Consider the following 12,506-nt stretch of genomic DNA (forward strand, 5'->3'; position numbering starts at 1 on the left):
ATAGAACATCAGCATTCTAATAATGATGCAGAACTTCATTTGCCCCTTAATGGGCCGCTCTTTGTATTTGGTTTGCTCAGCAACAAAACGGGCAACTTGCGCTCCAGGCTGCATCTGCAGAAAATGCAGGGCAGGAGAAATGCAAATGAAGACTGAATTAACCTGCGTACACAAAGCCACTTTCCCCCTGCAGCTTTAAGCAAATTCTATAAGAACAGCAGTTGAAACTGGCAAAGGGTGCACAACTACATGGCCAGTCATACGAACCCAGTGAAGTAAATACAGTGGTACCTCGGGTTAAGTACTTAATTTGTTCCAGAGGTCCGTTCTTAACCTGAAACTGTTCTTAACCTGAAGCACCACTTTAGCTAATGGGGCCTCCTGCTGCCGCCGTGCCGCCAGAGCATGATTTCTGTTCTCATCCTGAAGCAAAGTTCTTAACCCGAGGTACTATTTCTGGGTTAGCAGAGTCTGTAACCTGAAGCGTCTGTAACCTAAGCGTCTGTAACCTGAAGCGTATGTAACCCGAGGTACCACTGCACTGGTTAACCCTCTGCAATACAGTGGTACCTCGGGTTACATATGCTTCAGGTTACATACGCTTCAGGTTACACACTCCGCTAAGCCAGAAATTGGGCTCCATGATCACTGCAGATGGTGACTGCAGCCATGAAATTAAAAGACGCTTGCTTCTTGGGAGAAAAGCAATGACAAACCTAGACAGCAACTTAAAAAGTAGAGACATCACCTTGCCAACAAAGGTCCGTATAGTTAAAACTATGGTTTTCCTAGTAGTGATGTATGGAAGTGAGAGCTGGACCATAAAGAAGGCTGATCGCTGAAGAATGGGTGCTTTTGAATTATGGTGCTGGAGGAGACTCTTGAGAGTCCCATGGACTGTAAGAAGATCCAACCTCTCCATTCTGGAGGAAATCAGCCCTGAGTGCTCACTGGAAGGACAGATCCTGAAGCTGAGACTCCAATATTTTGGCCACCTCATGAGAAGAGAAGACTCCCTGGAAAAGACCCTGATGTTGGGAAAGATGGAGGGCACAAGGAGAAGGGGAAGACAGAGGACGAGATGGTTGGATAGTGTTCTCGAAGCTACCAGCATGAGTTTGACCAAATTGCGGGAGGCAGTGGAAGACAGAAGTGTCTGGCGTGCTCTGGTCCATGGGGTCACAAAGAGTCGGACACGATTAAACGACTAAACAGCACCACTGAAAAACAAATCTCAGGATACGACCCTGAGTTAAGAAGTTTTAACTTCCAGCAATTTCAGCTTGAGAGTTTAGCATGTCTTTAAATCTATCCCTACTGATTTTTCTTTTTCTTTTGCAACAGTTAATAAATATGAAAAAGGGGCCCTTGGAGTGATTTAAGTAGTGAATCCTCACTATAAATACTTGCTTGTTTAGACGATGTAATTGTTCTAAGAGTGTGGCACTATAACTCAAATCTCTTATTTAAAGACATCGTCTGAACCCTTTTCAGCGCCATTAATCTTCTTCCTTGATTTGAACAACTATGGTTCAGCTTAGCTTCCGAAAAAAACAGTTTGCTCAGGATAAGTTGGTGCTTGTTCTTAATCAAGAGTCTCATTAATCTGATTAATTAGACAGGCCCTTCACTCATCCTTAAGTCTCGACAGCTGTTTCTTATCTGCTTGAGGTCTTTACAGCCCTGAAATGTAACTCCTTGCGTAAGAAACCCTTCTCATAAGACATATGTGAATACCTTGACTTCTTAGCGCGAAGCAATATCGCTAATTATGGCTCCAGTGCTGCAGAAGTGCTAAGAACCCCATCTTTACCTCTCCTGGGAAACTTGATGAATTGATGGAGCTGAACAGAGTGCTTACATTTCCCAAGCTCTGCTTTTCACAGCACTGTTTGTTTCAATCCAAGCCAGGGCAGCACACTATAGTCCTGCTCCCCAGTCAAACTGCCCTCCCACAATCTCAATTTTGGAGTAATCGGCAAGGATTTTCTTCAGTATTTTGAAGTAATCAGCTGATAGTTTGGAAAGTTACATGCTTCTTCCCTGTGCTGTTTTGGGGAATGAAGTCCATGTTTCGAGATGGACCCCTCTTTGAAAGGGACTTCTAATTCTTTTTTCTTTTATTCAGCCTTTGCAGTGACAGCGAAAGGTGTCAAACGCTCATGACTTATACTCAAAGTTCCAGTTAGCCAGTCAATTATGCCCCCCGCTAACAGGATATTTTGTAAGCTATATGAAACGCAACAAGGGCATTCTAGTTCTCTCTCCCCATAGAGACTAAGCATGCTGAGTCCTCATTTGACTGTTTCTGCTTAGGGGGTTGTTGTTTTTAATGTGCTTTTTGCAAACCTTGGAATCCTCCTGAGCACGTCAATGCTTGCCCCCTCCCCAAACTTCTTTCTTACTGGTTACAATCCTGTCAGAACACTCCAACAGAGTTCACTATTAGGAGTGCTATGGCAAGTTTCTTCACATGATTGCTAAATGCTCCACCTCCCAGTCAAGATTTGTGGTGGCATGCAGGGCCGGATTTAGGTTTTATGAGGCCCTAAGCTACTGAAGGGACGCAGGTGGCGCTGTGGGTTAAACCACAGAGCCTAGGACTTGCTGATCAGAAGGTCGGCGGTTCGAATCCCCGTGACGGGGTGAGCTCCCGTTGCTTGGTCCCTGCTCCTGCCAACCTAGCAGTTCGAAAGGACGTCAAAGTGCAAGTTGATAAATAGGTACCGCTCCGGCAGGAAGGTAAACGGCGTTTCTGTGCGCTGCTCTGGTTCGCCAGAAGCGGCTTAGCCATGCTGGCCACATGACCCGGAAGCTGTACGCCGGCTCCCTCAGTCAATAAAGCGAGATGAGCAACACAACCCCAGAGTCGGCTACGACTGGACCTAATGGTCAGGGGTCCCTTTACCTTTACCTAAGCTACTGAAGGTAATGGGGCCCTGTATATGTCCAGCAGTCCAAATTGTTGCTGTTTTTTTGTGTTGAATATATGCTATATGGTAATTTATGGACCTAATAGGTATCTAAAGCCATTTGCAACTAACAAAATATGTATTTTATCAAAGTAATTGTTGAACTGAAATACAATTAAGAAGTATCTTAATAGTGAAATAATTATTAAGCTCTAACTGTATGTAGGTTTTATTTTATTTGTTTTTTTATCTTATATTTTGGAAATGTTCATCCAGTTGTTGTTTTTCCCTTTAAACTTTTTTGGGGCCCCCAAGAGAGTGGGGCCCTTAGCTATAGCTTGTTTAGCTTATACATGAATCTGGCACTGGTGGTATGAGAGGGCGGGGAGGAGTGCAGACATAGCCACTGCCCAGGAATTTATTTCTTATTTTTAAAATCTGTATACTGCCCTTCATCCAAAGATCTCAGGGTCCGTCACAGCATGAAAATATAAGATAAAAACACAAAAGACATAATAAAAACCAGAAGAAAAGGCAAAAATGGAACAATAACACCCCCAAGAACATTTAAATGGATATAGGATGTTGATCAGCCAAAGGCCTGGTTGAGGAGGAATGTTTTCTCCTGGCGCCTAAAGCTGTATAATGAAAGTGCTAGGCGAGAGCATTCCACAAATAGGGAGCCACTGCAGAAAAGGCCCTTCTCGTGTTGCTGCCCTCCAGGCCTCTTGTGGAGGAGGCACACGAAGAAGGGCCTCAGATGATGATTGTGGGGTCCAGGTAGATTCATATGGGGAGAGGCGGTCCTCCACCCAACTCTTGTTTTGTGTGCCACACATTATGGACCACAGGCCTACGAAGGACAGCAAGTTGTTTCCTAGAGGGGCCAACCAGAGGACTATGGGAAGCCCGCAACAGGACATAAGCAGTCAACAGCCAGCAAGCATGGCCGCTGCATGTTGTTGCAGGAAATTCCTCTCTCTGGGGCAGGAAAATTGCCGCCACAACCAAAACCGGGCTTTCAAAGAGGAGCTCTTTCTATCTGTACTGGTTTCTTCCAGGCATGTCCAGCTCCCTCATTGACACCCAGAAAATATGCTCTCCCCTCTGCAAACGCCGTCAGGTGACTCCACAGTGAGCAAGAACAAACAGGGAGGTGAGTAATGAACCAGACCAAGTCAGCAGATAATTGTCAAGTGATTCAGCTCAGTCGCTGAAAGTTCCTACGCAACCACCTTTTCTAGCGCCGGGAAAGCAAAGAATGTGCGGCGGCTGCCAGCGCGAAACCCGAACTATAGTACCGCTCCTGTCCACACGTTAACACCCTTTGCTTTTAAGGAGTTGACTTACTCCAGACCCAGGACAAAGCAATCCCTATTGTTTGCGAGCGCTCACAATAATATTGAGGAGTTTGTAAGTGCTTTTCAGTGCTCGAAGTGATCTCCGTAATCTTTACAACCGCTCTTTAAAGGCGGGTCAGCATTACTGTTTCCACACTGCAGAGGAGCTATGGCAGGCAAATGATGGCATGCCAGAGGCTACTCAGTGAGTGCAGGCTTGAGGTGAAATGTGAGCTTTGTTGCTCATAGTTCGCACTTAGCCTCTACGTTATACTTAACGCCAGATGCACACACAATTTCTCTCTCACACACATTGGTGGAAATGAATATTTTGCTATTTTCCCCAGTGAAAGGCCCGTTTCAGCACCACAAAGTGATGAACCCAAAGCTCGATGCCCGTGCTTCAAAGCCCAATATTTCATTTCACTTCAGCCAGGGTGATACAATGGTTAGGATGCTGGATCAGGAGGGAGCTGGGTTCAAATCCTGCTAAGGCTATGAACCAGCCTTGCCAACCTCACAGGTTTGTTGTGAGGGAAAAACCGGGGGGTGGAGGGAAAGAGGATAGTGTGTACCGATCTGAGCTCTTGGGTGGGAGAGTGGGATAAAAAAAAGCATTAATACATAAATCAAAAGGAACAGTCATGCGATGATTGATGCCTTACCGTTAAAGACAGGGCCATGCAGACAAAGGTGAACTTCTTGATATGAGTTGCTGTGACGGTGCTGCTGGTATTCACCAATTTATTGCTGGGGTTATTCTAGGGTGAAAAGGGAAAGAAAAACAGGCATTAGCCTTCTAGACATGCGGCAAAAAGCAGCAATGAGGCTGCAATCTGAAACCCACTTTCATGCGGCTAAGCTCTATTGATTTCAGTGGGGTTTACTTCTGTACAAGCATGCAGAGGGTTGTGGTGTGAATCGTAGAAAACAGCTGGTTTCCTGGAGCATCAGCTTTTCCTAGGCAATAAACTAGGAGCATCTCATTAGCTGGCTTTTGCTTACAGAATGAATAACGTGGTCCCCAAATGCTATTGTGTTCATAGCATGAAGGAGCGGAGGAAAAAACCTGGCTGAAATTCTGATTATTGCATACTGCCACAATCTGAATATCTGAATAATATTGAATACTGGCCACAATCCAGTGGTGCTGCTCTGTAGGTACTTGCAGAGCTCTATAATTACTGGGAATTGAAATGAAAGGCATCTTATATGCTTGCATTTGCCATTGTCCACACTGAGGAACCTACACACATGCAGGTCTCTGGATTTCAGCTGTGGGCTGCATCACAGGCATTTGGCAAGCGACAAGCAAATGAGGTTTGCATTTTAGATATTAAAGTGCAAGCTTGGGTTTTTGCAGTGCCATAAACAATAATACAGACCGAGTAGACTTGTGGTTTGGTTGGTCGTAGTCAAATGGGCGCAGCTTCTAAACAGGATTTTTACAAGGGACGGCAGGATATATTTCCATGTCAACAACCACAGTGCAGATTGGCTCAGAGTTCATTAACTTGCCCTGTTTGTCCAAAAATTGAACTTCCTAGCTCTTAACGGAGTTTAAACAAGCAATCCTTGTGGTCTGAAGCAGGAAGATGCTACTGCAGATGCTGATCACACTGCAAGCTTGTTTTTTTCCTTTTTTCCTTTTCTGTTTAAATAAATATATTGCTCCAGGAATACAGCTTGGTACAAGCTGATCCAAATCACTGGCAGCTCCTGAGTCATTACACCCCCAATTAGCAAAGGAAGCAACCTACAGAAACAGCCCCGAACACCTGGTTCCTTTTCACTCTAATGATCTGTACACAAGTTAAGGGATTCGATGTTCTGTCCTGCCCAGAGATTCCACGTATCGCTATGCAAACATCAAACCCCATCTCCCTCCCCAGAGCCCACCCTCAATCTACATGTGCAGATGTTGTTTCCGTAAACAGCAAAAAGCAGAATGTAGCTGAAGTCGTGGAATCTTCAACAGGATCTGTCAATGAAGAACTACAGCTAAAAGGCACAGAAGGAGTAAGAAATTTCAAGTGTGCTACTGAAATCTTCCTTACTCACCGCTTCCTCGTTCTTTTCATCCAAACAATGAGTCTCGTAGATTAGGAAAAAAGAGGGACCAATAGGTATATAAAGGCTGCATACACAGCATACGTTGAAAAGCACATTGTTTCCCCCAAATCATCTTCTCAGTGCCCTTATCTAACTATAGCTCCCAGGGTCCTTTGCAGGAATATGCGAACCCTTTGCTTTAAATGTATGCTCTGGGCCCTGTGAGAAACTTCCTTATTGAAAGTTGGCTTTCTGACCCTTAAGCAACCATGGGCATGTTCTTTGCCGATGCCCAAGGAACACAACAGGGGAATCTCAATCGCTCATGGCTGGCTTATGTAAGTGGAGGTGTTAGCATTCAGGGACATACTGCGGGTAGGGAGGCAGGGAGAGATGCATGCCAATCAGGCCGTTAAGGACGAAGGAAACAGCTTGGAGCTGGAGAGCAAGGAGTTGAAGGGCCACCCTCCAACCTGTTCTTCATCCAAACTTCTGCCAGGTTGAGACTAGCTCAATGTTTTTTGGGCTTCCCATGCACAATGGGACACTGGTACTCCCGATGACATCAAAGAAGATCCTGGTGCATATTCTTAATTAGCACAGGGAACCGGCCGTGCTAAAATTCGATTCTGGAGGGGTGGTGGGCTCCTGGCATAAACTGGGGGGGGGGGGTGTCCTGAAATGCCCCACAATTATCAGAAGCTTCTGGAGCTGTACTTTCAGAGCAAGTTAAAGGTAAAAGTAAAGGACCCCTGGCAAAAGTGACTATGGGGCTCCAGCACTCATCTTGCTTTCAGGCGGATGGAGCCGGTGTTTGTCCACAGACAGCTTTCCGGGTCATGAGGCCAGCGTGACTAAACCACTTCTGGCGCAATGGAATACTGGGACGGAAACGAGAGCGCATGAAAACGCCGTTTACCTTCCCGCCGCAGCGGTACCTATTGATCTACTTGCACTGGCATGCTTTTGAACTGCTGGTTTGGCAGGAACTGGGACAGAGCAACGGGAGCTCACCCCATTGCGGGGATTTGAACCGCCAACCTTCTGATCGGCAAGCCCAAGAGCCTCAGTGGTTTAGACCACAGTGCCCACCTTCAGAGCACACATCCAGGGGCTTTCACATCCAGGTAATCTTTTGGTGCCTCATGCAAGGCCAAAATTTGGTGCCCTCAAATGGATCTTCTCAATTATGGGTTTTCTGAATTTTGTACCCCGTCAGCTCAGCCTGCACTGCCCTACATCCTGCGCTGACACATGCAAGTAGCATCAGTTTGGAGTTGCACACTGCTTCCAGCATGGGGCTGCCCCCTGAATTGTGCTTTCCAACTCCCAATGGCCAACAATTCCCTGTGATAATTCTCCCTGCAGAAAGAAACCAGCTGGAGGACTTCATCTCCTGGCCGTTACAGAAATCAAACAGGCCCAAGAGATGGAGATGCCGAACTTACAGATAGACAGATGGGTAAAACTCATCAACAGTATTTTATAGAATGGTAGAAGTGTAGCATTGCACAGCGTAACAGCAACAACAAAACTACCTTGAAGTTTCCTAGAATCTAGGAATCTGACTCATTTTCTATACGCTTCACACGCTTATAAAACTGACACTTGGCAAGGATGCATCTGAAAGAGAGGCGAAGGGTTTGCTCTCATCAAAGAAAACAAGCTCACCTTGTCAAAAGCAGGATAAACAGCTCGAATTTCTGTCAACCAGCCATATGGCATGTGCCCTACTGGATATGTAGCTGTCAGAATTGCCACCGCCTATAGCAGAGGAGAGGGGAGAGAGAACATTACAGGTCAAATCCTTGGAAAAACTCGTAAGGGTTGCCTCTCGCTCAAGATTCACATAATCCTATGAGTTACACCAGTAACATTTTAGATGGTCAAGCAAGAAAATGGCTCCTGCACAGTAGAGATTAAAAAAAAGTAGCTTATGAACACACATACACTCGTGTTTCTTCTTTATTTATTGTTCCCTTTCCATAAGGGATGCGGGTGGCGCTGTGGGTTAAAGCCTCAGCGCCTAGGGCTTGCTGATCGAAAGGTCAGTGGTTCGAATCCCCGCGGCGGGGTGCGCTCCCGTTGCTCGGTCCCAGCGCCTGCCAACCTAGCAGTTCGAAAGCACCCCCAGGTGCAAGTAGATAAATAGGGACCGCTTACCAGCGGGAAGGTAAACGGCATTCCGTGTGCTGCGCTGGCTCGCCAGATGCAGCTTTGTCACGCTGGCCACGTGACCCGGAAGTGTCTCCGGACAGCGCTGGCCCCTGGCCTCTTAAGTGAGATGGGCACACAACCCCAGAGTCTGTCAAGACTGGCCCGTACGGGCAGGGGTACCTTTACCTTTACTTTTCCATGATAAAATAATAATGGTCTTGGTGTGCCATCTTAAGACTGAATGAAATATAAAGCATTTCCTTTGTATGTTAATAAACGCTAATAGAGATGGTTGGTTGTTTTTTTTAAAAAAAGGAATAGGGTGAGCTCTCCTCAGTATTATATTTAGATATTAATCCTAAAACCAGAAAAGGAGGGAAACAATTTAAGACCATTTTTAGCTCAGCTCTCTGCCTTCACCAAGATTACTTGGTTAACCATGGTTAGCTTCAAACCAAAATTTGCAGCCAGCATCATTAAACGGCTTGCAAAGCCCGGTTAAAGCTATTTGTTTGTTTAAAAAACTTCTATACCTCCCTTCATTGAAGCTGGTTCCAGGTGGTTTACACAACTGTGGCCACAGAAATGAAAATGTGCAATTAAAAACAAAAGCAAGTAGAGCCCTGTTCAGATGTGAGGGGTGGGTGTGGCTGAGGGTGAGTTAAATATGCGAGAAAGGGCGGGGAGAGAGGGCTGTTAGCTCCGCCCCCTCTGGCACATCACTATCCCTGAGTTTAAAGTCCTCCATGAATTTGAGGATGGAGTTCTGAAGCAGGAAGAAGCAATCCCATCCAATATGGGGTGCTAAGCAGTTAGGTCTGTAAAGTGCAGAGGAAGCATTCCCAGATATGAAGCCCCTGCTTCAAACCTGTCCTCAAACTCTAAAACATAGCTGTCAACTTTTCCCTTTTCTTGCGAGGAATCCTATTCAGCATAAGGGAATTTCCCTTAAAAAATGGAAAAGTTGACAGCTATGCTCTAAAAGTGATAATGGCCTTGAATATGAGGGGGCACAGCCTAGCGGTATGGCCACACTGCCCCATGCCTGCTTGCTTAAAGGTAAAGGGACCCCTGAAAGTTAAGTCCAGTTATGAACGACTCTGGGGTTGCGGCACTCATCTCGCTCTACAGGCCGAAGGAGCCAGCGTTTGTCCGCAGACAGTTTTTCCGAGTCATGTGGCCAGCATGACTAAGCCGCTTCTAGCACAATGGAACATTGACACCAGAGCAGCGCACGGAAACGCCGTTTACCTTCCCGCCAGAGTGGTACCTATTCATCTACTTGCACTTTTTTATGTGCTTTCGAACTGCTAGGTTGGCAGGAGCTGGGACTGAGCAATGGAAGCTCACCCTGTTGTGGGGATTTGAACCGCCGACCTTTTGATCGGCAAGCCCAAGGCTCAGTGGTTTAGACCACAGCGCTACCCGCGTCCCACCTGGTTGCTTACACACAAGCAAAAAGAGCGCTTGCACTGTGTTTAGCAGAGATAATCAACAAAATCTAATTGATTTACAATTGCGTTTGCGGTATAATCATGTCTGGAGTCTGGCGGCATCTGAGAAAGCAACACACAATTTAGAAGTCTCAAAAGGATCTGAAGACCCAGCCCATTACTACCCCGTTAGGTGGGAGTTTATTGCTTATGCTCCTGCAAATGATCTGCAAAGGTCTTTGACTATAAGCAGAGCATGAAACTGGGACCTCATCACTGTGATTTATTTAAAAAACGCACTCCTCTACTGATGTTGTTGCACTGTTAATACTAGATGAGTGGCTTTGTAATGTGACACTGAAAACAATTATTCTTTGATGAATTCTCCCCAATTGCATGTGTTGTTATGCTCCTGTTTGTTTTATAATTCAATAAATAAAGAATTATTTTTAAACGCCCAGAACTTAAAAGCTTGAGAAAATAGGAAAGAGTTTTGCCTGCTGCTCAAAAGATAGCCGTGTTGGCACTAGGAGACAAACCATATTTATGAATTATGGTTCATAGCACAAGTACTGTTGCAGAGCGAACACTGAACAGTGGCTAGCATCAAAAAATGAGGGGGATTTGCACAGAATTATGCTCAGGGAGAATGAGCTCATGGCATATTTCCAAATTTCTAACCATGGTTAGAAGATTACATCTGTACTTGGCCAAATCTAAGCCAAATACAGCACCTGACCAAAAAATCCAGGAACAAAGTAAAACATGCACACTCATTATTTTTCATAGAGTTCCTTCTTTTCTCCTCCTGCCAAAATCAAGGGCTTCTGGCAGCGCCATGTACAGAAATTTGCAGTACACTCAGCTTGTGCGCTGGCAGGCTTATCCGATTGTTGGCACTGCCAGCGCTTTCTCTTTCAGTAGTGATGCTTTCAGAAACGGAAGCGAAAAGAACAAATGGACAATAGGCCCTAATGAAGTCAGCTATCAGCTGATAGATAATATGAGAAGTATTTGCTTTCGAGTGAATGCATTCTTTGCACTTAGCAACTGAAACCACGTTAAAGTGGTATGCTTAAAATATTAATCGCACAAACATTTCGGGCAGTAACTGGGAAATGTGCAATTAAGTATTTCCAGGTGCCTGAACTCTGACGTTCAACTACATGATACAATTCTATATACTTCCTCTTATTCTACTTTAAATCACAAGCAGAAATATACACAAAAAGACTGTCACCTTAATGTTTATTAAGTTGTCAGGAATATAATCTTATAATAAGGGTGGTGCATATTCGGTGATTCTGCAAGTGTGTGGAATTTAGCAGTGAGGGGAAATATACTAAGAATCTGAGCTTTTTTTAAAAAAATAAATCTTTCCAGCTCCTATGGGCTGCAATGATAGGTTTCCAAACATCTGGGCAATATCTGGTAAAATCTTACCCCCTCCCTTGCATGTACACTCTGCAATATGTGAGCCACTGAAGTATGGTACGGTTATATTCATTCATTCGTTTGTTTGTTTGTTTGTAAAGTGCCTAAAATTACTATATGCAGTATAAAAGAGTCAACACGATACAGGCACCTTGCTCACAGCTTGGCCACGTGGGAGGGACCAATAATATTGACTTGCCTGCAGAATTAACACCTTCGGGGTTTTTCGTTTTTCATAAAAGAGTCCTGTGCAATTAACCCAGCCCATGTAGTCGTGCTATTCCCATTTATGCCCATGGGATCGTGCCATATTGAAGAAGCTCCAGTGGTTTAGGGTATGCATACAGAGAGGTCTCAGAATTTGGGGAGGAGGGTTTTTGTAACATTTTTGGCCAGGTATTACATCTAAATGTTCCTTGCAGAAGCTGAAAGGCACTTACACTTGCACTAGAGGAGAGTATGCTTTTTCCCTCCACTGACAGTCCGCCATATTTTGAAACATGCCGTTCCCGAACGTCAGTATACCCTCGGAACCAGCAACACAGATGGCATTGGGTGATGCGGCAGGAAGCAGAAGACGACAGTTCCGTAAGTGCAACACCACTCACAGTTCTCTGAATCTCGCCCAATAACGTTGCTCACACAAGAGATGAGTCAGCGAAGAATCAGACTCTAAATGAGTGTCTTTGTTTTGCTTTCTGAGTTACCAAATACTCTGTTGAAGATCTGAGAAACCGGGGGGAAACACTAATGCTTGGCTAGTGGCCAAAGAAAATATGGACAGAACTCTGTTTCTCTCTTCCTTCATGTTTTAAAATAATAATAAAAAAACAGACTCAAATGGTAGTAGTGGGGAGGACAGAAGAATGAGGTTTCCTTTTTTTCTATCCATGGGGAAAGAGATATGGGGTCCAAGTATTTTGTGAGGTGAAAAATGTCTGGAGGGGGAAGGGCTGAGCAGCCACGATCCACTTTCACTTCCTTCCCTCAGGACAGCAGTTGGCTGAGGCTGCTTACGTTTCCAAAAGTAAAAACGCTGAGGAAAAATAATATAGAAGTCCATGTAGCATCTAGTTTGGCCCTTAGGTCATGACAGGGGGTGAAAGAAAATGCTATAGTTTCAGAAGCGGTTGGGAAAGATGCTCAGACTTAGGGGGGGAAACTTCACGTAAATGCCT

General features: G+C 45.1%; 1 protein-coding gene across 1 annotated transcript in view; it reads right to left on the minus strand.

The window, feature by feature from the left end:
* Positions 1-12,506, minus strand: part of ANKH (ANKH inorganic pyrophosphate transport regulator) — a 136,024-nt gene that overhangs the window by 16,265 nt on the left and 107,253 nt on the right. Inside the window, exons 7-8 of the mRNA XM_028737955.2 lie at positions 7,976-8,068; positions 4,918-5,013 (exon numbers count right to left, since the gene is read on the minus strand). Coding sequence (XP_028593788.1) covers positions 4,918-5,013; positions 7,976-8,068 — 189 coding nt within the window. The remainder of the gene's footprint in view (positions 1-4,917; positions 5,014-7,975; positions 8,069-12,506) is intronic.

The sequence above is a fragment of the Podarcis muralis genome, chromosome 8 (genome assembly GCF_964188315.1).
Source record: "Podarcis muralis chromosome 8, rPodMur119.hap1.1, whole genome shotgun sequence".
NCBI lineage: Eukaryota > Metazoa > Chordata > Lepidosauria > Squamata > Lacertidae > Podarcis > Podarcis muralis.